The 26,829-nt window shown below is 44.3% G+C and overlaps 1 protein-coding gene across 1 annotated transcript in view; it reads left to right on the top strand.

Annotated features, from left to right (window-relative positions):
- Window positions 1-26,829, top strand: part of LDLRAD3 (low density lipoprotein receptor class A domain containing 3) — a 187,581-nt gene that overhangs the window by 45,530 nt on the left and 115,222 nt on the right. The window contains exons 3-4 of the mRNA XM_019519955.1: window positions 13,454-13,579; window positions 22,305-22,439. Of these exons, the coding sequence (XP_019375500.1) occupies window positions 13,454-13,579; window positions 22,305-22,439 (261 nt within the window). The remainder of the gene's footprint in view (window positions 1-13,453; window positions 13,580-22,304; window positions 22,440-26,829) is intronic.

Raw genomic sequence — 26,829 nt, 5'->3', positions numbered from 1 at the left:
GCTAGGAGCTGGAACCAACTTCCAAGGGAAGTGGTGCTGGCCCCTACCCTGGGGGTCTTTAAGAAGAGGCTGGATGCCTACCTGGCTGGACTCATTTGAGGCCCGTTTCTTGTTTTTGGGGTTTTTGTTGTTCTCCCGCCCTGGCGGGGGGTCGGGCTAGAAGATCTACTAGGTCCCTTCCGACCCTTAATCTATAAAACTATGAAACTAAATGTTGAGTAGGTTTCTAAACCTGTGTTCTTCTCAAGGGAAACCATTCTTTCAGTGATCTGAAAATTACATTTTTAAGCCTCCTTGGGTACCAAGTATAGGGTATTATAATTAGTATTGTATAGGGCTTTACTGTTTTGGACTTGTTAAATCTAAGATAGAAAAGAAAATAAGACTCCTTTTCACCAAATCTATTGTTCAAATCCAAGACATTTCTGTCTTGTGTCTCTTCAGCTTTGTAACAACTGTGAGAGGTTGCTAGACTTAAACAAAACCCTGGGATATTTCAAGAACTTACTACTTGCTTAAGAGCAAGCAAGGGCTACCATCCCTTTAGCACCCTAACTACAAAGCTGTTTGCCCTTTTTTTTCCTCTTTCAAAGGAAGTGATTAGTTCTCTCTATGGCGGGCGGGGGCAGTCTCTAATTTATTCCCACTAGCTTAATTTAATTGTTGAATCTTTTAATTATTTGCTAGGAGAAAAATGGTACTCATTAGAATAGTTTTCTATTTCAGGTTTCCCATTTCCTATTTCTATTGCATTTCTCTAGTGATGTATAGGTGCACACAGCTTTAAGTAATCAATTGGAATGGTTACACTGGTTTCTTGCATGAGAATGAAATCAGATAATCACGGAGAATTTTTCAATGCAATAAATGCTGTGCAGGACATGGGAAGACAGCCCTATTTTGGACACAGACTAGTTGAGGTTCAAAAACTGCCTTTCTACTGTGTGTGAAAATGCACAGTGTTAATGACCCTGAATTAATACTGGGGAATGGTGCCAGCTTTAGTCTTATTTACCATGGGACATGCCTAGCAGAGGCAGTGAAACCTACTCAGTACCGGGCCAACATGCTTCTACCCTACCCCTAAGGGGATCCACCCTTAAGCCAGCAGGTCATGCTCTCCCATGCCCACATAGTGTGTTGACTGCTGATGGCAGTGGGATTTGCTGGTCCACTAAGAACTGAAACTACAAAACTCTTTTTAAAAAGGGCCTCCTGAAAAGCAATTAAATAGCTGGGAATAACTTTCTGTCACAGCTGAGCTGATACGGATTTGCATCAGCTATCCAGAGGTGAAAGGTGGTGCAGCTCATTGCCATTTTTCTTATGGAGCATAACTTCATAAAGTAGAGTCCTTATATTGATGCTAAGCTCTTCACTCAGGAGTGGGGGCTATGATTGGGGAAGAAGGAAACTTCTTAACTCCTTCATAAAGCAGTTGTTGTGTTAAAGTTGTATCAAGCTATTTGAGCCTTCAGCATGGTCTTGCATGACAGAGGGGCATCATGGTGGTTTGGCCATTTTCCTGGAATGTCTGAATAGACAAAAATAAAACCTGGAGTAACAGAGTAGTTGGAGTTAGGGAGAGGACTGGCAGAGAAGAGGTTAAGAAAATATTAGTGGCAGAAGCATAATGCAGCATCTGCACATGATACACAATTAGTTTAGAGAGCTGGGACTCTTGCATGGAAGATATCAAAGTTTGATTAGTCAAATACATCATCATTATTGTTGGATTGAGACCTGTGAGCATGAAGCAGCATAGACCTATTTTGCATGATTGCTATTGAAATTGTGGGGAAAGGAGGGAGGGAGTTTTGAGGCAGTATGTATAGCTTATTTCCAACTGCAGGGAGTCTTGACAAGTCTGCTCCTTAACTGGCGTTTTGAAACACAACTGCATCATCAGTAAAGTTTTCTTTGTTTCCTAATGGATAATATCTGAGAAATTATGAAGATGTCTCTGTTTTTTTAAGAGATTTAGGGTGGGAGGAGTACAAAGATATCTGTTTGTTCTAATGTGTGTGCTGTGAGATAGCTATTCTTTCCTGTCCAGTATCTTCATGGGATGCAGTAAGGTAGGGCAGAACAAAGAGTGAAATGCTGGAGGCATGGACCAACTGATTCAGGAATGGAGATCCAGCCAGTGAGTTTTCCTCCCTGGAGTTCCCTTTGTCAGATTTAGTGCATTGGTTACAATAAGACAAACCATTTAGTACATGGAATTTAAAAATCTTCTGTTTGGGATCCTCCTGGTGCAAAGGCTTCCTAGCATGTGGCTCTAGCTTCTCAAAAGCTTTTCTCTTTGATTTCCCAGCAATGTTTTTTTTGTATTTATTTTTGAACAGTGTTGGGATTGTCTTGAAGATCCTGAGCCAGCCCTTCTGTTCTTAGCTTTTGTTCTTTACTTCATCTTCTGCACCTCCCCTGCTGATAATTAGCTCGGCTAACAGATCTCTTGGCTAATCAATTGCAGCATTAATTATGCAATACAGAGCATCTGTGCATCTGAGAAAGAGGTTCTGCTTTATTACTTTCCAGTTTCAATCATGTTTTGGGACCCTATAACCAAGCTGCGGGGTTTCATAATTTCTGTTTATCCAAGTATATGTAATTATGTTTGTACACAGTGTATGCTGTATGTCTGCCTCACTTCACACTGTAGATATTGTTCTTCTGTATGCTGAAAAATATAATGAAATAGATTAAACTTTTGGAAAATAATGCATTATGAGTTTCACTCTTTTTGTGCCCTAAAGCTAGTAATATGTTCTTCTGTTAATCAATGCTGCAGAACACTGCCTGTGAGCTGTCATTTCTACATTGAAATAAACAACCCAATTCTAAGGGAAATTGCTATTTTTAAAGTAGACCAAAAAAAAAAAGTTAAAAACAAAGAGCAAGTTTGCTTTTAGGGTGTAAATTCATGCCCTGTGCAAAAGGGCAGCAGGAAACTGCCAAAATAGGTCTCAGTTAGGACTAGTGGGGTGCACAGACCTTGTGAAGTTCACTATTAACCAGTGAATCAATGTGAGGTTTCATGTTAGAGATCAACTTTTATGCTGTTGTCAGTAGCTTTTCCAAACTCAGTTGACCAGCCATTTTATGATGATGTAGTTTTGAGAACTGGGCAGTGATTTTAGGGAACTACTCCTAGTGGATAATGGTGGCCAGTGTAAGGGTCTGAAATGCATAGTTCACTGGTTCTTTTCTCTGGTGCTCCTTTTCAAATGCTCCAATCTATCTATTCAAGCTTAGCTGATGTAGGTACAAATTAAGACTTGTGTTACTTCTGAGATTTCTCCATACCAAATGTAGCTGGACAAGGGGGAATATTAATTTCCACCATACGTAGGTATACTGGAAATTTCTGCTTATTGAATGGTGGTAATTGTACTTGAGATAAGCATGGAAATCAGGTGGGCTGCTACTCAGGTAAACTGTTTTACTCTCCATGGGTCATAGCCATCTACTTAGATACCTGACTGAAGCACGATTTTGGTGATATGGACACTTGAGGAAGTGGACTGAAGCAAACACCATAATCATCAAATGGCAGCAATTTGCTACTGCCACTATCTAAACCTCCAACCTAAAAGTGAACATTTCTAAATCCCACCCACTTGCTTACCCTAGGCATTTGAGATTCTAAGAATTTAAAAAGGTTTTTGCCTCTTTTTTTCTTTTAGGTTCCTGAATAGTTTCATGTGATTCTTAATTGGACTTAAATGTTTTTTTGCCATGAATGAAAACCCTGGTCCTGTTGTTTTCTTCTCATTGTCAGTAGAAATTGACTTAGTATCTTACATTTCTTAACAACTTGTCAAAAAACCAGCATTAAAATTGCAAAGAGCAGCACTGAGGAGTTAGGAATTGCCAGCATTAAGGTTGCCTGTGCTCTGTTAGTATGGCAGTGGGGGGGTGCATGCACTAGGAGTTGTAACAGAGTCGAGTCATTGGATCTCTTAACTGCTACAATCAAAGTCTGTGAATCAGATGCAGACTGCAGTTTCCCCAAAAGGCTTGTAAATTGGCCAAGGTTACATCTATGCTAAAATTCTACCAGTAAAATTTCTGCTGGCATACAGCTGCTGACATTGCCGGGTCACTAGGATGTGTTTGCATTTGTCTGCCCTTGTTGTTGCAGCACTTTCTCCCAGAAACAGAGTGTATCAGCAGACGATGTTCGGCACCACAGTAGACATCCCAGCATTCTCTGCATCGCTTTCTTGCGCCACGCTACTTTCTCAGGAGTTATTGTAGTGCATTGTGGGATATCAGCTATCCTCTTGGGGATATGCAGTGATTTTGCAATTAAGTTTCTACCACTGTTTCCATTCTATTCTATTATCTATTCTTTCTTGGGTTTCGATTCCCCTGCCATTTGGGTGTCAAGGGTAGGGGTGGGTGAATGAGCTGAATTGCCTGTTAGAGAGAGGGTGACTGGCTCTTCAGTATTTGTGGAACTACAGCTACCTCAGTGACTAATCATGCAGCATTAAAAATGAGACAGCTTGAGGAGAAGGCAGTGAATGAAAGTTGGCAGAGGCTGTACTTATTTGCTGTCCAGCTTTACACAGTGGGTTAGGCTTTTGGGGGCTGGTGAAATGAGCAGTTAGTGGTGAGATTGGATTCTGATGTTAGTGTGGGACTGTCAGCCACAGGTGAAGGCATTTCACATTCCTTAAGTTGTTGAGTGCACCAGTCCAGTGGCATGAATATGAAAACTGTTTTGGTTGTGGGGAAAATGGGGTGAATGGGTATAATTGGGCTCAGAGAGTACCTGTAGACATGCGAGGATGCTGTTTCAACTCACTGTAATTACAGTACGTTGCAGCAGACTTGATTCATCTGCGCTGATAACCTGTGCTAATAAGCACCCGTGGCATCTTGTGTATTCAGCATCCCCATGCTTCAAAATGGCAGCAGAGGCGTTTTAACTAAAGTTTGTTGAACAAGCTTTAGTTAAAGTGCCCCCGCTGCCATTTTGAAGTGCAGGATGCCAAATGTATAAGACACTGCGGGTGCTTTAATTAGAGCAGCTCCTGAAGCTGTAATTAAAGTGCCCCACCCCTGGAGCATGTGTAAAGATGCCCAGGAAGCTTGCAGCCTTGGTTTGGAGTAGATCAGTAGGCACTCCATTTGGTGTTGGAAAATGCATGGTGTCAGATAGCTGTTATCCAGATGTGGAAGGCCATTATGTTGCATAGAACTGTGACTCTGACCAGCCTGCAGAAAATGGTAAACACTTTCATTAAAATGAGCTTTCCTAACAATAGTGAGGTGATGAATGAACTTCTGTCTTGATTCTTTCCCACCCATCCCTCCTGTTGGTGTTGAGTTCACAAACAAAGCAACCTGTGGTGATACCATCATGCATGGACCACAAAAGGAGTTTTGCTGATGCTTAACACTGGATGATTGGAGACGGCTAACGATGCTCATATCTTAGGAATACTGTATGCAGGGACGCTTTCTCTACTGGCACCTTCACATTGGAGGTATTTCAATGCCAGCTGGAATTCTTGCTACCCCCATTTACCCTTTTGATTTCTTGGCTCATTAAACCATATACCAGACAGTAGAAAGGAAGGATTTGACTGAAACCTCAGGGAAGTACTGGATGACCACCGAAGATAAATTTGGCAGGTATAAGGGCTGGTAGAGGTGGTCTACAACTAGGCTGGATCTCAGCTGAGCCAAGTATTTCTATTATTTTTGCAGCATGTTGTATTTGCAGTGCCAAAGGGAAAACTCTGCTAGCAGGTTAGAGGGAGAAACTTGGAAGACTGCTAATTTAGGATAGCCAATACATGAGCAATTACCAGAGTCTACTGAGGTTCTGAATAGCTGAAGGAGGCCTTTAGAGCATGCTCTGACCCTTTGCCCTAGCCTGGATAGTTTGCTGCACGGTGGTGTTCTGGGAGTGTGCAGTACATGGCCAGGTTATGAGTTGTTCTGAACTCTGAATCAGATGAGATGTATATTGATTTGGGACTGTCTTATCTCTGTAATGTAAACCAAAGAAAATAAATCAGATTTTTCACAAAAACAGAAGCCCGTTGTGTCTTAATAACCAACAGCCTCTATTACAAAGGAATATACAACAGGTTGAATGCTCTGGGCTGCAGCCCAAGTGTCCGTATATGTATTCATAGCAGCTCTCCTTACTGTCTAGTGCAAATTTGTGCTACTGTTGCAACACGTGCTGGCACTTGAGGGTGGAGTGTGGGCTGTATAGGTGTGCCTTCTCTTGTGGAGGCTGAAGAGATCCAATGCCCTTAATCTCTCCTCGTAGGGCTTTGCCTGCAGGCCCCTAACCATATGAGTGGCCCTCCTCTGAACCCTCTGGAGCTTGCCCACATCCCTTTTGAAGTGTGGCACCCAAAACTGGATGCAGTACTCCAACCGTGACCTGACCAATTCTTCATAGAGGGGAAGTAATCACCTCCCTGGACCTGTTTGTCATGCACCTGCAAATGCATGATAAAGTGCGGTTAGCTTTACTGATTGCTTTATCACATTGACAACTCTTGTTCATCTTGGTGTCAGCAATGACTCTGAGGTCCTTTTCCACTGCTGTACTGCTGAGACGGTCCTCTCCTAGCCTGTAAGTGTGCTGGTGATTCCTTCTTCCTAGATGCAGCACCGTGCACTTGTCCTTGTTGAACTGCATCCTATTCTGTTCTGCCCACTTATCCAAACTGTCCAGATCTGCCTGGATTTGTTCCCTACCCTTCAGTGTGTTAGCTTTACCCCATAATTTGGTATCATCTGCGAATTTGGACATAGTGCTTTCCACACTCTTATCCAAGTCACTGATGAAGACATTGAACAGCACAGGTTTAAGAACCAAGCCCTATGGGACTCCACTGCCCACATCTTTCCAGGCTGATACCGACCCATCCACCACCACTCCCTGGGTGGCTCCCTAAGCCAATTTGCCACCCACCTGACCATCATTTATGTCGGGTTGTCAACTGGAGGTACATGTACCCCCAGGGGTACTTAGACAGGTCATAAGGGGTACGCGCAGGTGGGTGGGGACAGTGTGCCTGGGGCGCAGCGGTGATGTCTTCCCCGGCATGTTTGCCTCTTACCTGGGGGAGAGGGAAGAGGAGGAATGCACCAGGCACTGCCGACCCCGCACAGCACACCTTGGGCCTCCCTGCCTCCACCTGTCTGAATGGTTCCTGCCCCATTCCTTCCTGCACTGTGGGGGGCTTGATCCCCAGCCCCACTCCATCCCTCACTCTCGGGGGCGGGGGGGGACAACAACAGTATGAGGCCCCTGTGGTGAGGGAGGGAGAGGGGCAGGAGCAGGGGCTGGGGTGAGTGGGGCCCTGGCCAGGCTGGGTGGTGGGCAGAGGCCTGGAGGTGCCACACCACCCAGCCCGGCCAGGGCCCCACTCATCCCAGCCCTGCTCCTGCCTATGCCCTGCTCTCTTCCTCACCATGAGGGGCCTCAATCTGCCCTCCTCCATGTCCCCTTCCCCTCCCCCTGCTCTTTCCTCCATAGACTTAACTGCTGGGGGGAGTGTGCACATACACACTCATCTCTCACAAATAATTTTTTCTCCCTCCATCTATGTAACGCCTGCCCAAGCCCCAGTCCCTCCCTCACCGTGGGGGCTTTGATCTGCCCCGTCCTCCCCAAAAGAACAGAAAAAAATATGAAGGGGTGCACAAACTGAAACTTTGAGACCGAAGCAGTACACTTCTTAAAAAAGGTTGAAAATTCTTGATATACATCACAGCTGCTCAGTTTATCAGGTTCTGGAAGACCTATTCTCCAGGATAGTGCTAAAGGTCCTGGAGCTTGTTGCATTGCTATGAGAAGATCTCTTCCTGTAGAAAAAGGAACAAGCTGCCTTTCTTCTATGAATTTCTGGGCAACGTTCAAATAATACCTGCTCAGAAGCTTTGGGTGTTTATACTCCAAGGGCTGATTTAATTAAAGCACCTGGAGCATCTCGTGTATTGGTGTCCCCACACTTAAAAATGGTGGCGGAGCCACTTTAGATAAAGCTCATTCAATGAGCTTTAGATGAAGCTTGTCAAGTGAGCTTTAGTTAAAGCACCCCAGGTGCCATTTTTAAACGCGTGGATGCTGATACGACACACGGGAGTCTGCTGGAGCACAGTAATTACCATGCTCCATCAGATTCGATTAATCGAGTCCACTCCTACATGCTGTAATTACAGCACATCGAAGTAGTCGCGCTGCTCATGTATGAGCACACTTTAAGTACAGTTGTGCCAGAGGGCCAAAAAGGATGTCCAATCTAAAATAAATTGCAAATTCCACAAGTGCTGTGAGCCTGTCAAGCCATGCTGCTTTGAACTAGCAGAAGTTTCAGCCAAACGTATCAGAGGCCTCTGCTAAATGTTATATTTTGGAAGGTTTGTTTTGGTTACTTTAAAATATTTTGTTGTTGTTAAATCTATTACAAATAGTGCACAGTCTTGAAATGAAAGAATCAGCTACTCATAACGGAGATGCTTGGCTTGTCTACATGTGCAGACATGCAGTTAATGTGCCTCAATTTTCTGTGCAGAACATTCAGGTTCATTAAAGTGTTCTCTGGTGCACATCTACGCATGCACTCCCATCAGGAGCAAATTGGAGCTCCAGGCTCCCCCGGGTGCCAGCCCCAGGCTGGCAGAGGGTGGTTGGGCTTAGCCCCGAGCTCTGGAGGGCTGAAGGGTGGGGTGGAGGAGCTGTCGTGGATTGGTGGGCAGCCCCAGCTGGGGGGAGATCGGGCTTGCCCTGAGTTGGCAGGATCAACTCTCGCACCCATGTGGAGATCAGGAGGAGTCCCAATGTCCACATGGCTGGGAGGCAGCTGCCCAGTAACTGGGACAGCTCTCTCTGCTACATGAAGATTGGGATGGTTTAGTATTGGTATCTACAGTACATGTATCTACAGGTACTAGAAATTGGTGCATTAAACTAATATACTGCACATTAATTGCTGCACACGTGTAGACAGTGACACTTGAATGCACATTAGATTTGTTTCATGTGCAGTAAAGTGTCTCATGTAGATGCACCCAGTAAGTCTACATGAGCCCCCTTTTCTCTTCGGTTGGTTCTGCCCCAGGTTCTCTTGGGTTTCTCTTGGGTTTCTCTTACTTTAAGAGAAGCAGCAGAGATCAGAAATTCTGCCTGGTGTGGTGGTACTTTCAGTGGTCTTTGGAATCTGTAGCTGAGGTGGTTTAAAAAAAAAAAAGGAGTACGGACTTTTCTCATATCCTAAAGCTATTCAATTAGTTGATAAAATCCATGAAACCACAAGCTCTGTGGTTACAAGTTTTATCTGTAGAAGGAGTTCTGAAGTCTTTCAAATATTGGGAGGGTTTTTTTCCACTGCCAAAGTTAGTGTGTGTTAAATGTGATGGTAACTCCAGGATAATTTATTACCTGTTTTCTTCAAAGCAATGGCCCATTATTTCTGAGTGGACCTTGGATTCGCTTCAGAAAATATGGTAGTTTGGTGGATATGTGAAATTCACTGATAGATCTCATTTAACACTTCCTAATCTGAACTGAGACTGTCTTGTACGATGAAGAGAAAGTGCGAGAGGAACTGCAGACTTTGTTTTGAAGGGTATTAAATCAAATAAGAGGGATTGTGTGACTTCTCTTAAAACAGTTTATATTACAGTATCTGCTGAACAACTTAGGAAAGAGGCTTCAGTGCATCTGTACTCGCTTCAGCTCTGCAAGAGAGAATCTCCTGCAAATTAATACTGAAGTCTCAGAGCCAAAGCAGCCATCACCCTTCTTAACGGCTATCACTTTTCTGTTTCTGTTGCTATCCCCTGTGCCTCCTTTTGATCTCTCCCATACCGCTGCTTCATCATACTCTCATTAAACTTTGCCAGTCTGTGCCATGCAGACTCATTCTGGCACTGTTTGAAGTCCAGTTCAAGGGGCCTTCTCAAAATCTGTGTGTTGCAAAAATGAGAGATTTTTTTTCAGCTACCCACACATGCACACATAAAAGCCAGCTTTGTGAAAGGGCACTGCCATGAACCTAAGGGCTTTGTGGGGTATCTTGCATGATTTAAGTTTTGGTGATATGGCATGCATAATGTCTATGTACAGGTAATGTCAAGGTGCATTTAGCCTTATCGCCCTTCTGTTCACATGTATTGTGGTATTGGATATAAAATGTATTTCTTATGTGCTATAGTAGGGCCAGGATTACACAATGTGAGAATGACTTTCAAGTAGTAAACTGTGCTTTTCTTTGACCTGTAGGAAGAACCCCAAGCCTAAGTATTTGAGGAGCAGTAATGCCTTGAAATTAGCATATGACTTGAGTTGTTTTCTCCTGTCCCACATGGATGTGCTCTCAGGCACAGGAGCCAGACTTTACCTGACAATGGTAGTCAAACTATTTGGAGGAAGGAGATTTCTTTCCACAGGGGGAAATTATCTGCGATCATCTTTAGGATTAGTAGTCTCCATGTCTTAAATAATGCACATATTCTACTCTTAATTAGATGAGGAAAGGTGTTACTCTAGCAGACATGCACCTCGGTGGAGGGTGGGGGGGCAGAGAGAGATATGCATAGAGCTGGCCTCCCGAGAATCAAAGAGTTGATATATGTGAATAGCTACATAAGCAACTATACTTAAGCCTGCCTTGAGAGCATGGTTGGGTCTTCAGTTTTTCCTGGATATAGGGAAATGCTGGAGTCCCCCAGCTGATGAGCTTGGTGGAGACTACATTTTTGGATTAAAGATGCAGAGCAAGAATGGGTTAGTGTTCTGATATTTTCTTTTGTTTGTTTATTATTATACTTCTGTCTGTATCTCAACATATGGTAACTTATTTCTTATGCTTGTTCCTGTTTTATAATACAGGAGTATTTTGGTTATCTTTTTATATCCCACTTATTGTCAGTGATTCCAGTGATTTTAACCATGCAGGTTTGCCCATTCTAAGGAATGTAAGGAGGTCCATCTTTTCATAAAACTTGACTGGTCACTAGCTGGCAGAATCCCCTCTACTAAGGGCTGGTGTGGCCTGAGACAGACAGGTAGGGCTGAAGCATATCAGGCCAATGAGCTGACTCCTGGTACATCTCCATTTATTCTTAGTGTTCAAGCAGCAGTCAGTAGAGATGGGTTTGGGGCAGAAGGGCACGACAAAGGTGTGGAAGTACCTTGGGAGTGTGTCCCAGAGACACACCTGGCATGCATCTGAGTTTGGGGACTGTTACAAACACTGTAAGCTCAATGACTGGCTGTACTTTGGAGGAACTCTTCCAAAGGAACCAGAATGCTGGGATACAGGTGTAAGGACATAGTAGCTGCAGGCTAATCCTAAATAGCTTAAGAGAAGGGAATCAAGGAATTTGAACAGATGTGTTGTTCAGCTACCCTATTGGATCCTTGCGACATGCTCCAGGGAATGGGTTATCCATGGCTGCTTTATCCAGACCTCTTGCATTGAACAAAAGTGATGGAGACCTATGTTTTTGCAGTGAGGGGCTCTGATTCTTTCTTTGCTTTTGCCATGATAAAAGTGGCCTTGGTGTGCTGCAAAGCAACAAACACAAAGATCCAGATTATAGAACGGCTGTGTTTAAATCTTGTTTGCTCAGGATGTTTTGATGCTCCTATTTTTATTCCTTATTATTTACTGTGTTGGTGCTCTTAAATTGACATAGTCACTGTCATGAAGAACTTATGAACCAAGAAAAGACAAATACCAGAGGAGAAAGGGAGACAGTTCGTGCAGTCTGTGTTTTCCTGTTGCAGACAAAAAGGTTCCAGTCGTCCTAATATTTATTTAATAAAGTCAAATACTTAAAAACTAAAAACATTAGAATTCAGAAAGTTGTCAGTGTAACTTCTAATGTGTATGTGCATGGATGCTGAATTAACAATGTTAATTCTAGCATTTTTGAATGCTTAATTTATAAGCTTAATGTTCGTGTGCATGTGTGTGTGTGGGTGTGTCTGTGTGTGTAAGTGCAAACTGAAAAAACAGAAATGTCATAAGTGGCACTATGGTGGCACCCTAGTGGGCTGCTCCACTGACCGCATCCAAGCAAACCAACTGATAGCAGTAGTAGGTTGTCATCTTCCATGTGGACCAGAACTAGAAAAAAGACTGAGCATACACAATCATTAGTTGATTTTCACATAGATGTGTTGACTTCAAAGGAACTTTGGGGTCCCATCCAGGTCCGGGATGGGAGTGTGCACTAGTATCCCCAGTTTTTTTGCCCTGTCAGTCACAGGACCCAATTGCCTGGCACCTCAACTAATCTTTCTTCTTTTCCCGCTGTTCCGGCCTCTTGTCTTTCTCCTCCCACATGGTCTTACCAATTGCTTTTGTGTCCCAGACTTCCTTCACAGTCTCATCATTAAATCTGGATGTTCCTCCCTTCTCCTGGTTCCTAATCCTCTTTTCTTTGTGTAGCAAGTTGCTTTCTCCCTCCACACCCCAATTTCTAATCCCAGTTTTCCTCGCCTACTGCCAGGCTCTTCTTTCCATTCTGTGACCCTATGCCTAGCTCTTATTTCCGCTGCATTTAAAATAGGTATCTTTTTCAACTAGGCTTCTTGAGCCTAGCAGGAAGAGCATTAATAACTGGTAACATAATTGGGGAGTGGAGGGGTGGGAGGAATTGGAAATTGGGACAAGCAGCTCTTCTTTTGTGTCTTAGGAACAGTGGCAGGGGGACCCTGCAGCCATCACAGCCGTATGCATCATAGCTGCCAGTTGCCCTGCTTACACCTCTCTTAAGAACCCAGGAGAAAGGAGCCCCCAATTTAGGTTCTCATTTTAAGTACCTGGACCCATTGCAGACTGTAACAGACCATACTTTCAGGGAAAAGCTTGGGCTGTGGCTGCAAAGCTCTTATCAGTGCACCCATCTCTGCATCTGGCCTGCTGGGTGAGCATGCAAGTTACTTCTATCCTTGTGTCTCCATTTTCTGCCTGTGTAATAGGTAAATGGTAATGACTGCCTTCTGTAAAGAGCTTTGGTGATCTTGTATACTAATTGTGGGTTTTTTCCACCCAAAGATGGGAAATTCATGTGAATTTCCAAGGGGATACCAGAGAGCATTCTCCTGGATGCTGTGAAGGCATGGTCCGGCCCTCCTGCTAAATTTCGAGTCTGTGGTCAAACCCTAGGTCTTTTAGAATCCTCCTAAGAAAAGGTCACCAGAACCTTTTAACAGGGCAAAACATATTTCGGGTGACCAAAAGATTCAGGTTGAGGCATGGAAACATTCAGTTCAGCCAAACAGTTTGGCAGCATCATAAGCCACTGGAAAACTAGTCTTACAATGGAGAGAGCACTGACAACCTTAATACCAGGTGATGCTATCGCCTCATCTCTAATAATAGCTCCTTTTGTGATAGAAATGTTTTGGTCTCCTGTAAACCCTTCCTAATTCCTGCTGTCTTTGTTTGTATTTCAGCAAAAGCCAAGTCTAGATGTGGGGCCACATTCTTCCCCTGTGCTAGTGGTATCCATTGCATCATTGGCCGCTTCCAGTGCAATGGCTTTGAGGACTGTCCAGATGGCAGCGATGAGGAAAACTGCAGTAAGTGCCAAGTCTGTCTGGAAACAGAGAAACATCTTCTTTTTCTTTCAGCAAATCGATATAACATAGGAAGAAAATGCTGTTGAGCCCTAGTCCTGAGTCAGATGCACACTCCCTATTATTTACTACCCAGCTTGTCTTGTGCTTTTCGCTTTGTAAATGACAAGACACCTGGGCAGTAAGCAGATATTTATAGTGTTAATAACAGTAAGGAATCTGCCACAGCAGGGAGTGAAAACTTCAGCACTTCTTAAAGGAGCTTCTCTTTCTCTCTCTGTCTTTTAAAAACTAACCGATTTATCTTGGCCACAGGTCCTGCTTTTAGAAAGTCTGTTTATTCTCTGTTTCTAAAGTGGTATTTGCAGAAAAGTGAGCCATAACTACACAATGGCCCCAAAGCCCCCCTCATTTCCCTTTATGCATTGCCGCTGTGACTTCAGATACCCCCTAGGTCCACTCTGTCCCCTGTTAGCCACACATCCTCATGCTCAGCTCCACCCCAAACCCATCAGACCCTGCCATCTACTTTACATCCGGCTGCATCCTACCCTGCCCCTTCACTGCCCCCATGAATCCATGGCACCCTGCACAGACGTATCCTGATTATGTCCCAGTCCCCCCAACCCTGCTCCATCCCTCATGTTTCACTGAGCCCTCCCCTGACTCTTTGAGCATTCCAACCTCACTGCAGCTCTCCCAACCCCCCTTGTACTCTTATTTCACCCTCAGAGACCCCACCACCTCCCTTAGCTGCAAACCCCATCTGTCCCTCGTTCCCACCCCCATAATACCCCAGCCCCTCCCTATTCCACACCTCTCTACCCCACAGGCCCTTTCCCCCCACCAAATCCCTGTTGCCCATGGACCACTCCCCACAGTCAGATCCTCAGAGCCCCTTCCCTTAAATCCCTCCTAAACAGTCCCCCTCACATCTCACAGCCCCAAACCATGGAGCAGATAGGGGCAGGGCTGTAACTACTTCTGCCCTGCTCCCCCACTTGCTCACAACATGCCCATAGCTGGTCTCCATTGCTCTCTACCCTCAATTTACAGAAACAAACAGGGTTGAGGGAAGATTTGCTCCAGTCATTGGCCATGCTTTTACCTGGGGGACCAACCACTCTTATCCACCATTCCCCATTTTATGCTGCCATGATTGTGCTGCTGGCTCAGCCTTCTATAGCTTCTGTAAAGGGTCACTGAAAAAATGTACCTCTTTGCCTCCTCTTTGCAACGCCTCCTGTTTCTGAATACTGCCCCACTACAGAGCTAGGCCTGCTTCTAGCTATTCCCTTCCCCCTCCTGTTTCTGATTTATCGCAGATTTATATTCCCTAGGAACAAAGCCATTCAGTACAGGTTCCTAGGTAGAAGCACAACTTTATTGGACGTGCTGGGGGCTAAGCGGAGACACATTACCAGGAGTAAATAACAGACAGGATAATTGCCAAAGAAAGCCTAGCTTGATTAGAGGTAGATCAAGGGGTGCTAACAGCTATGGAGTAAAGAGGTTAGCAGGAATCAAGCATTGCTATAAATTCAGTTGACTTCCTCAGCTCTCCTTGAACAGAAATGCAGCTGTCTGCCCTGGGCAGTTGGTTTTACATTTTCAGTGGAGCAGGAATCAAAGGGGATGGGGAGGGGTGCAACTGAACCCCAAACCTCCACCCCCAGATCTGCCTCTACTGTTTAGCTTTTTATTATTGGTGGCAACAGAAGATAGTAGGGTCCAGCTGGACATTCAGATCTCAGAATCTGGCTGTTGAAAAAGCAGCACTTTTTCATGTGACTTCTAATAAGACAATTCACCCCTTTATGGCTGGCCCTAGGTGTTACAGAATAGACTCTCTCTGTTCCTTAAATTCCACTTAAAACTTTGTAATGGGAATTCAGTTGCAGACAGGCATTGTAAGGCTCTTGTACACAGAGGCGAATCTCACCCAGATTGGGCAAACTTGAGTGGCTGAAAAAAATTAACTTGCTTTGCTATGTCATCTTTTTGTTTTAGGCAGAAAAGGTTGACTTCTCTGAGCAATAAGTATACTTGGACACCTTGGTATATCCTAGTTTACAAAATTAAAAATTGTTGAGGTGAGAGTATATTTTGGTTAACTTCTTGTAAAGAGGAGAACATTTTTTCCTAACCTGATGATGCACTGGCTCGAGTCATTCTCCTGGTGGGTAGTTTGCAGAGAAGTCAAGGTAGAAAGTTTGAGTTTCAAACACTTTAATAAAACCTTTGCACATGGCTGGATAGATCTGTTTGTATGTATAACTACTGCTGGGGGGTATCATAGCAGTAAAAAAAAAAAAAAAAGGTTATTTTCGGTACATTAGGTGGCTCTGCTGCTCTTAGCAGAGCTTGGTACCCTGACATGCTGTGGGTCTGTAGATGGTAGCTTGCAAGAAATACACTCTTGCTAGAGTGAGTTAGATTTTTTTCCTCTTAATTACATGTAAAGGTCAAATGGAGGACAACAGACACCAGCTTTCTCAGATAACAAAAGGGTAATCTTTATGGTGATGCATCACTGTCTGCTGCTTGGAGGACATGTCCTCCTTGTCTCTATACTTCCCTCCCACACCCCTTGATGTCTCTATGGTAAAACAGATGTCTCTGACCTTTCTTTAAGATGCCACCTGTTGGTGACTTGTAATGCCCATTTGGCATCCTGGAAGGTTTTGAGTAGGGACATGGCACCCCTGCTGAGAGGATGAAGTTAGGTAAAGAGGATTAAAGGGCATGGAAATGATCTGTGGTCGTTGGGTTACCTTTGGAACAAATGGTACCAAAAGGAGCTTTGGACAAATCTGCCTAGAACCAGGGGTGGGCAAAACACAGCCTGCAGGCTGCATATGGTCCACTAGGCACTTTCGTTTGGCCCGCAGCACCCCACAACAAATTGTACCCTGCCTAGCCCTTCTGTCTGTGGGGGTGGGAGCAAGGCATAGATTCATAGATTCATAGATTAAGGGTCGGAAGGGACCTAGTAGATCTTCTAGCCCGACCCCCCGCCAGGGCGGGAGAACAACAAAAACCCCAAAAAGAGAAATGGGACTCAAACGAGTCCAGCTAGGTGGGCATCCAGCCTCTTCTTAAAGACCCCCAGGGTAGGGGCCAGCACCACTTCCCTTGGAAGTTGGTTCCAGCTCCTAGCCGCCCTAACGGTGAAGTAGTTTTTGCGGATGTTCAATCTATACCTCCTCTCCAACAGCTTGTGCCCATTTCTCCTTGTTATGCCAGCGGGCGCTAGGGGAAACAGCGTCTCCCCCAAACCCCTCTGGTCCCCCCTAGTGAGTCTATAGACAGTCACCAGGTCCCCCCTTAGCCTTCTCTTGTGGAGGCTGAATAGGTTCAGGTCCCGCAGTCTCTCACTGTAGAGTCGGCCCTGTTGTCCCTGGATCATGCGGGTGGCCCTCCTCTGGACACCTACATGACTAGGCACCTACATCTGCCCTCAACATACCCTATTATGCCTTGCTCCCACCCTTGTGCATGCCCCTGTAGTACCAGGTGGGGTTGCTGCTGCAGACTTCCTCGCTTCCTCTGGGCAGCAGGTAGGGAAGTGCAGGGGAGGCAGGGTTGCAATGTGCAGCGTTGGTCAGAACCAAGCACCAGTGCCTCTACCTGATGCTGTACCATGGGGGGAGTGTATGTAGGGGGTCCCCACACCTCTCCTACCCTCCCTCCCACCCCATAAACGCCACACATGCGCGCGCGCGCACCAGTGTTGCCTGCCTTGACCGCAGGAGAAGACAGTGTGTTCCAGAGCCACACACTCACACCCCACAAATGCCAGACAACTCCCCAACATACCCTATGCCCCCACACACCTGCACCCCCTCACAAATTCCCCCCACAGCATCCCACCCCCCCACACACACACCCTACAAGACTAAGAATTTATTTTTGAGCTATTATGCCATCACCTCTATATACAGTACACAAACACAAATCATGACAAAGATATTTTCCATAATAAAATTTAAATACATTATAGTAGGTGTTTGACTTTTAGTGTATGATTTGTTTTTTTTGTGGATCTCAGATGGCAACCCCCTCCCCCCCAGGAGCATTTCTGTTGGGCAGTGGGAGGGACTTCCGGTGGCAAAGGTCAGGGGTTAGGGAGTGGGATTTCTGGTCCCAATATGGCGACTAGGGTAGCCATCCAGGGGTGGTGCTATGCATGCGGCCCTCAACAACTCACCAAACCTCATTAAGTGGCCCTCTGCCTGAAATAATTGCCCGCCTCTAGGCTAATAAAGCCTTTGAGATGGTGGGAGGGAAAATGACTATCATTTTAGCACACATGCAATTTGCTACCAATTACGTAATTTCCAAAGTGTATATGGTATGCAGTTCCAAAGTGTATATGGTATGCAGTTCTAGGCATGCCTTACAATTGGTTGTATAGCTTTACTCCCCCTCCCCCTCTTGCAAGCTTCTCTAAGGCTATGTACAGGCAGTTAAAAAGCCTGAGGTTGAATCAGTTCAATCTTCACAGGTTAGTCTAAGGTGCATAGATTGAACCAATAAGCAAGTGAACAGACATTCACTTTTCTGGAAACAGACATTTTGGAAAAGCAGCCACATGCCTGCAGTGTCCCAGGCCAGAAGCTGGGGAGCACTAGATCTTGCCTCCCTGCTTGGCTGGAACAGACAGATTGGGGCAAGGCTAGCCTACCCACCTTGTGAGGGAGAGTTTACAGGGGAGGTGCAAAGCATTCTGGGATGCTGGAGGAGTGTGAGTTAACTGATTTAGGTTAAATCAGTTTATTGAAATTCTCTCCCAGATTCCCTGCAGATTCAAGTTAAATCTGATACTACATCCATCCAGGTTCATCTTAAGCCAGTTTCAGCCATTTTGAAAGCGGTTTACATCACCAAACTTCTGTTATGTTACAGATTTGACATGATTTCCAAACACTTATACCAGTTTATGCATAATTGCTGTTCCTAGCCTAGATGCGACAGAAGCAGTAGCCCCTGATGTAACCTCTGAAATTAACTGCCATGTGTTTATGCAGCAGCTTCAGGGCAATGCAAAGTTAGCATTTGCATTATAAACACATACTGAGGTGGGGTGTATACACACATATAATTAGCCCAGACGTGGAATTATATACTGTAGATTATATGCACAGAAGTCTCTAAACTCTTTTTTTTTTCAATTCTGGGATTCAGAAGTTGTACCACACGACGGGCTTTTTTGCTTAGTTTAAAGCAGAAAATTAGGCAGCCAGTTACTCTTTGACAGCCATAATTCCCTTTGTAATTCAGTCAGGGAAGCACTTTGAAGCAGATGAGGCATCTAAAGGGACACTGTCAACTGCTTTTTAAAGTTAAAATTGGAATACTGCATTCAGTTTCAATCACCTCATTTCTAAAAGTTGGAGAGGGTTCACAGAAGAGTGACAAAAATGATTAAGGGGCTGGAGGAGTGATTTATCAGGAGATATTAGAAGAGCTAAATTACGTACAGCCTTGCTTAGCAGTGACTAAGCAGGAAGATAAAGTCAGAAATGTACTATATGAATGGTGTAAGCACTCTTTTGGGAAAGGGATTATTTCGTGTAGTAGTTTGGGAGAGTAGTTTGGATGAGAAGTGTGGTACCCAAAGGAATGTGAAAACTTAAGATGAGTATCAGGGAAGTCTTCCTGATGAAGAGATGTGTTAGGCTGTGAAACAGTGTCCCAAGGGAAATGATGAAAATCTTACGGTTTGAGACATTTTGAAATAAGACTGGACAAGAGTGGAAGTGCTGTAAAAAAAACAACAACAACAACAACAACAAAAAAACAAAACAAAAAAACCCCCCAGTGCTGGCTAGGCTGTGTAATAAGAGGGCTTTTTCTTACTTTTATGATTCTATTTGGACAGCGGGCTCTTTGGACTGATCCTGTCTTTCTTATTTTGTGTCTTTGTATCGTGTAACACAATGAGATCCTCTTCTGTGTGTGGTGGTTTTGAGCATTGCTGTGACAGAAATATTGCACTCAGAGGGGGAAAAAAATTAAAATAACATTATTAAGCTTGCAAAGCCAAACACTCAAAAGTTAAGGAACGTCAGATTTCAAGTTTTTTATATAACTTTAATTTAGTCTCTTAGTGTATATGTATTATGATGGAGTCTTTAATTAGAGACAGCTTGTCTCCACTTTAGTTCCATTGCCTGGACCCAGTACTGCATTTGGGAACTGCGGTTGCAGGCTGTATGAAGTAGGAAGCCCTATTCAGACTGGGACTGGAGGATGTTTAGTGGGGATGCAATCTTTGGGGAATTAAAACTGAAAAGCTCTACGAAGTCTCTGAAAAAGAACAGTTTGCAGATGCTCTGCAAAGGCTTATGCCATGGCCATATTTAAACAAATTTTCAGCAGGATGGCAAGAGGCATATTTTTGACACAAAGGTTATTCACTGTCAAATTTTAAATCCCTACTCTAAAACATGGCAGAACTTTTTCATAAGAGGGTTTTGTTTTGTTTTTTAAAAGGGGGAGGGCAGTAAAACAATGTTTCTTTTTTAGCATAATCCAAATAATGTATTTTTCCACAGTCTTGTGCTCAGAAATGATTGAATACCTTTAATTAGAAATTTATACCAAAAATGCCTGAGGCTGGTACCCTGTCTGGCATTTTTCAGCCTGGATGGTAATATCTGACAAAGTTCTAAGTAACTACAATAGGATCTTACAACGTATCAGGCAATGTTACAAAGAGGCAATGTTAACAGTTCTGCCTGTAATGTCAGTGAATATTAAATATCAAAGTGTGTGTATGCATGAACTTACTATCATGTCGGAAAAGAGGGCAGGATTTGCTATATCACCTATTCTATAGTAATTGTCTATGTGCATTCTCTTATCCTGTGGTATACGAAAGATAGCCCACAGCAGCTTAGTGTGAAAGGGGATACTGCTAAACTACCCTGATCTGGCTTTGGTTTATCATGATTAAGAGTGCCTGGCTTCACAGTTACCACAGAGCAGCTGAAATGTGACAAGCTCCTAAGCTCTCTTGCCTCACTGTGGGCGCGTCTACATGTGCTATTAAAGTAACTGAATAAACTCTGGCATAGTTTGTGATGGAGTTTATTGCTCCTGGGCATGCTGTTTGCTAGGGCTGTATGAAACGGCTGTATTTCAGTTAGGTTTCGGATTCAGCTGTTTCAGAGGAAAGTGACTCGTTTTGGTGTTTCAGATCACTCTCCTGTTTTGTTTTGGCCACATCTTTTTCGGACAGGCTGACAAGTAAGCTTTGCACACCCCTACCCAGCCAGGCAGAGCTGCAGGGCCTCAATGGGGAGCAGGATAGTACCATGGGTGGCTCATCCAGGAGAGATGGAGGGCCGCTGCCCTCTGTGTCTCTGATCTGTGTCACACTGGGTTGTGGGGCAGGGAAGCAGCTCAAAATGGTGAGCTAACCTGCTGGTCCCTGCCACGCGACTTGGCTCCTCAGGGAACAAAGATCTGCTTTGGGGGTCTCCTTGCCACCACTGCCTGCCCCCCCGCTGAGGCTGTGCGGGGCAGGTAGCAGCGGTGAGGAGACCCCGGCATAGATCTCTGCTCCCTGCAGAGCCAGATTACGCGGCAGGGATTCCCCAGCCCCCGGTTCAGTTTTTCCCAAATCTTCCCAGGGGCTGTGGGCCCCCAGTTGGGCCAGTGGCAGCACTGCAGTCTTCCTGGTGCTTGGCACTGGCTGTGCTGAGCAGCTGCTGCTGGCCCCAGCCTGCAGCGGCAGCCTGCTGAAACCCCGTGCGAAGATCGGAGGCCCGTGTCCCCTGGGAAAAGCTGGGGGAAGCGATCAGAGAGCTGGGGAATTGAACCGGGAGCTAGATGTCAATATCAAAGCAGTCCTTCTCCCCCTCTTTCCCCTCCCTCTTAGTTTTTGTTTCCCTGCAAGCCCGACTCCTAAATTCTCTAAAACATTCCCAAAACATTCTGAAGCCTTCCGATTCGTTTCAGAGCTGTTTCGGAGCCTTCCATTTCGATTTGGATTTGGTGTTTCAGGTGCCGAAATGGCCCGAAACACCTCTGAAATGAAACAGGTGCCAAAATTTCACACAGCCCTACTGTTTGCATGTATGCCCAGGACCACAGCATGTTGAGCCAGGGTGAAGCAGCCCCGGCTGGCAGGGGGTCTGAGGGTCAATCTGTCATCCTGGGTCTGCTCCAACCCGACTCAACATGCTGCAGAGGGGTTGGCTGGGGGCACGAGTGCTTCACCATGGGGCTAGCTGGCAGCCAGCCCCTGCACTGAAACATCCTCATGCCCCAGCCAGCCTGGTCAGTGTCTAGGCATGTGCTGGGATGCACTAAATAATGCCGCAGTTGGATAGTACTTGTTTACTTCAAACTAATAGTGCTACACATGTAGATGCTGATGTTTTATTGTGGAGCTAATTAGGTCTGCAGTAAATGTCTCATGTAGACATGCCCAGTAAGTAGTTTTGTGTCCGTGGACTGTGAGTGATTGTGATAAAGTACAGCTTTAACACGAGGCCTATCAAGGCAGGGAGCAATTAACTTCCTGTTACTTGTAATGAATGTTACTTTGTTTAAAAGTAGTACATTTACATGATTTCCAGGTCATTCTAACAGACTTGGCGAGTCAACCAAGTTTTGAACTGCAATCCATAATGAGTTTTAGGAATGCCTAAAGACAGCTTAGTTCTCTGGGTGACAGCTAAAGTTTCTAATGGAAGATCATACTTTGTTTTCCTAGCAGCCAATCCCTTGTTGTGTTCAACTGCCCGATTCCACTGTAAGAATGGACTTTGCATTGATAAAAGCTTTGTGTGCGACAATCAAAACAACTGCCAGGACAACAGTGATGAAGAAAGTTGTGAAAGCCCTCAAGGTAGGTACAAGGTTTGGGGTTTTTTAATTTAGCTTCTCTTCTAAAATAGTATGCTATACCTAAATGCTAAGAAACTGATTTATGAAGAAGTGTGATATTACTGGATTGGCCTCTTTTGGAAGTACCAGTTCTATCACGGTCTTGAAAGTAGTCTTACCCAATATGCATGTAGCCCTCTATCTGAGCACCCTAAGGATTCCTTACAGCTGTTTAAGGCTAATCAGTAAATGTGTCTGTAGCCTGTTTAGCATAGTTGGAATGTGCTTCTATAGCAGCTTTTGTAGGAAGATCTTCAAGTGCTTAAAAATCCTGAGAAGGCCTCTCTTGGCTCCTGTGGGAGTTGGAGTGAATTCAAACAGATAAATAAGAAAACCCTGCAAATCCCCATACTTCGAGGTAAGTCAATGCTGTACCCATTTTACAGTTAGTTTCTGTATGCATGGGGGAGGGATTTAGTTTTTTCTTCTTTTTAATATGAACTCACAAAAAAAATATTGTAGCCTGAAAGAATATCCAGCCTGAAAAATATCCCGAAAAATGAAAGTTTTGAAGATGTGACCAGCTGAAAACTGGATTAGATAGAAGGGAAATAAATTGAAGAGATGCAACCCTGGTGTGCAGCTTATACTGTAAGATATAGTTCGTGACTCAGTTGAAATGCTATGGGTGTCTAAGGAGAATAAGAGTATTCTGGAAAGTTTTCATCTTTATTTTAACATTGTGGGCTCAAAAAAAAACTGTAAGCAAATGGGCATGTTATCCACTGCTCAATTGCAGTCGGGATTCCCCTATGCCGTTCCTGCCATTCAAACATTCTGGGACAGGTTTGTTTATGTCTTTCTGAAATTGGGATGGTATTTTCCTGTCTCACAAGGTTGTTGAAACCTAATTAAGCTGTCCAAGTTTGCACAGGTAGAAGGCACTATAAAACTGCAACATCTTCTTTCTTATTATAAAAAAAAAAACCTTATTATAACGTAGCTGGGAATGCTATCCAGGTTTGAATTTTCCTCTAGTAAGTGAGTATATGCTGTCTGATGAAAAATGAAGCTGCGACAAATGCAATGTGCTAGATAGCAGTTCTGCTGCAGGAAAGGTTGGCATAATTGCCGCTGGGGAGATCAGAGGGAAGTTTTCAAAAAGGGTTGGGGTTTGTGGAGCAGTTTTCAAGCATAGAGTCAAGGAAACTGGCTCAAAACTGAAAAGAGGACCATTTTTAATAGTGGTTGGCAGCACTGATGATTTGGTATTTTCACTGATGGTGGGGGGGAAAATCCAGAGCTTAAAGACTATGAAAAATATTTTTAACAAATGTGAAGCAGCATGTCACTGCCATGTTCCTAGCTAGTACGGGGAAAAGCAGCATAGTAGCAACATTCCCAACTTCTCCATAGAATTTGCTGTCTCTTCTTGCATCCTGTTTCCCTGCTGGACTTGAACAGAAGAGCTCGTCATGGATAGGGTTCATTTAGTGAGTAGACAGCCTGAGAACACACCTCTGCTTCCAGAGCTCCTGCTGGGCTGCTGCTACATCATGATCTAAATACTTCTTTTAAAGGAATGACTCTGAAGGAATTATCGTGTGTGCACTGCTGTTGTTATGATGCCATTGCAAGGATGCTGAAGGGTGCATTGTTTTTAACTGTAGGCCTGTGGCAGTGTAATAAGATTAATGTGCATGCGGGTTATTTTGGCATTTGAGGCTTAAAGCAGCAGTATTCTTTTCAAGGTTGGGATGACTACTTCCTCTGCAGATTAATTGGCTGGATCGCCTCCAGGTTGTTTGTTGTCATGACAGTTTGCTTTGGAAGTGACTGTCAAGCTTGGGAGAAGAAAAGACCCGCATTTCATGAGGATGTTACTTTCGTCTTCAGTCCTCTGGAAAAGTCAGATTAAGGGGAGTCATTCAGTTGGATTCTGTGCATGAATGAGCCCCTATACAAGGAAATCATACCCTGATTCTGTGCTTTTTCACTCGGGCCAGAATAGCAATTTGCACAATGCAGTCTACTGTGGAAAAAAAACACCTTCACAACTTTCAAGAAGAGAGACTGAATCTGAGCACCAGACTGGGGGTGAGGAACTCCACCGTTCAAATCCTTGCACTGGCAAATGATTGCTGGCACTTGGCCTCAATCAACAAAGCTGTGACACCATTTCCAGGTGATGTAGCTCCCTACCCAGCACATCCACGCGATGCCCAGGGCAATGCTTGCTGCCATAGTGTCAGTCCCAAGGGCATGATTGCCCACTATAGTCACGGCTGTTTTTATGCCCTCCCCACCCACAGGCAGCTCCTGGGGCTGTTTCCCTCATCTCCCCCACCTTAGTTATGCTACTGCCATTTCCACACATGCTTAGCTCTCTTGATCTGTCATGCATATTTTAACATATTTTTAGCAAGCATATTTTATTGGATCTCTCTAGCATATTTTAACAACCCTCATAGCTGCAGAACATTGGCTGCCATAATCCTCCTGCCTTACCTGTGGTAGGTTAGGGTGTTATGTCTTGTGGCTGAGTCAGGGTTGACTGTACAGTTTTACTAATAGGTTGGACAGTGGTTTGAATAGGGATGATCCTGCATCTGAAGGCCGGGAGTGGGGAAGGTTAGACTAGAAGACCCCTACTTTACTTTTCTATGATTCTATACCTGTCTTTTACAGATCTAAAGAATAAAACTCTATACAGTTTAACATGCTATATTTCATACTTCCGTATAAATTAAGATTTTGTATATTCAAGTTTACTATTATGAGTCTTCACTAGGCTTCAAAAGTGTATTAAATCTTCAATTTTCTTGAAAAAGGCTGGTGTGAAAAGGAATGTTGTTTTTCTCCTATTTCCTTATTGAGGATACTGAATTACCATGATGTCTGTTGGAGGCTATATTGAGGAGGGGAGTGATGATTACTTGTTTTACTGCAGCATGTACGAGTCCTACTTAAGGACTGGGACTCTGCTGTGCTGGGGGCTGTACCCAGAGCCAAAAGATGGTCCCTGCCTCAAAGAGCTTACAAGGTATGCATTATTATTAAAATATAGTGTAGACATTTTCTCTGTGAACTTTGTCATAGTGTTGAATATACTTCCAGTCCTATACAGTATATGGAAGTCTGTATTGTTCTTGGGTGCATCTACACGTGCAATTAATGCACATGAATCAACTCTGGAGTTCATTGCTCCCAGGCACCGCGTCTTCACATGCGACCAGGATCGCAGCACATTTAGCTGAGGTGGAGCAGCCCTGGCTAGCAGGAGGCCCCGGGGGGTCAGCCTGCTAGTCTGGTACTGCTCCCCCAGCTCAGTGTGCTGTGGAGGGGTTGGCTGGGGCACAAGGGTACTTGAGTGCAGGGTTAGCTGGCAGGAAGCCCTCACACTGAAGCACCGTTGTACTCCAGCCAGCCAGGGCAGCATCTACACGTGCGCTGCTGCAGATCATAGAATTCAATATGTGCTAATTAAGCCTCGCAACTACATAACATAGCAAGTTGGCATCGTTATTCCAATTTCATGGTTTAGAAAACTGAGGCACAGAATAGCTGAGCAAAGTGGCTGAACCCATAATGTAACTTGTTGGCAATCAGGAGTAAAACTCAGAGGTGGCATTTCACATGCCTGTTGTGAAAATTAATTGGTGCTTGTGGAATGGTTTAGAATACCCTGGAAAAATGTGCTTTAGAACAGTGAAATATTAATTGTGACCTTGCTTTGTGCCTGCTCTTTGAATAGCCTGACATTTTTTCTTAAATTAACACCTCTTCACATCCCTTATGAGCTTCAAAGGCCTCCTCTGTTTTGCTGTCATTACTAAAAGGCTCTAATAGTACATCCATTTGGTCTGAATGTGTCAAATACTCTTTGATGCAGTTAGAAGGCCATTTCACTAGGCAATGGTCACTAAGGAAAGCAGAAACCACCTGGTGAAAACTTTATTGATCTAGCACTAGCATAGAGAACTTCAAAATGAGCCAGCATCAGTAAGTAATAACTTTTGTTAGGTCATCGCAACTCAGACTGAACCTGAGGCTGGGGGGATTGTTGGTGGATGTGTACAAGGCAAAGGCAGTGAAGAGAGACAGAGAGAGAGAGAGGCACTTCTTGCTTCAATTGTAGAAACAGGAGAGTGGTTAATTTGTCTTTCTGTAGACAAGCATTCTTTCCCTTTGCAACTGAATTCTGCACATTTATGAGGCTTTCAAATCACAGCTGAAGCAGCAGTTTAAAATTTCTAAATGCTCTGATTTAGATGCAAGGAAAATGATTCTGAGCTCATTCCTGATTCTGATTATTTGCAGATCTTGTAGCTGCCATGGTAATCCGTAGAGCTGTTGCTTAATCTCACCCCATTTATGCTTCTCATTCTGTCATCTCTATATATTCCACTACT

The sequence above is a fragment of the Gavialis gangeticus genome, unplaced genomic scaffold, assembly GCF_001723915.1.
Source record: "Gavialis gangeticus isolate Ggan-Ray unplaced genomic scaffold, GavGan_comp1, whole genome shotgun sequence".
Classification (NCBI taxonomy): domain Eukaryota; kingdom Metazoa; phylum Chordata; order Crocodylia; family Gavialidae; genus Gavialis; species Gavialis gangeticus.
Note: the sequence above shows the minus strand (reverse complement) of the source record. Positions and strands in the feature narration are given on the sequence as shown.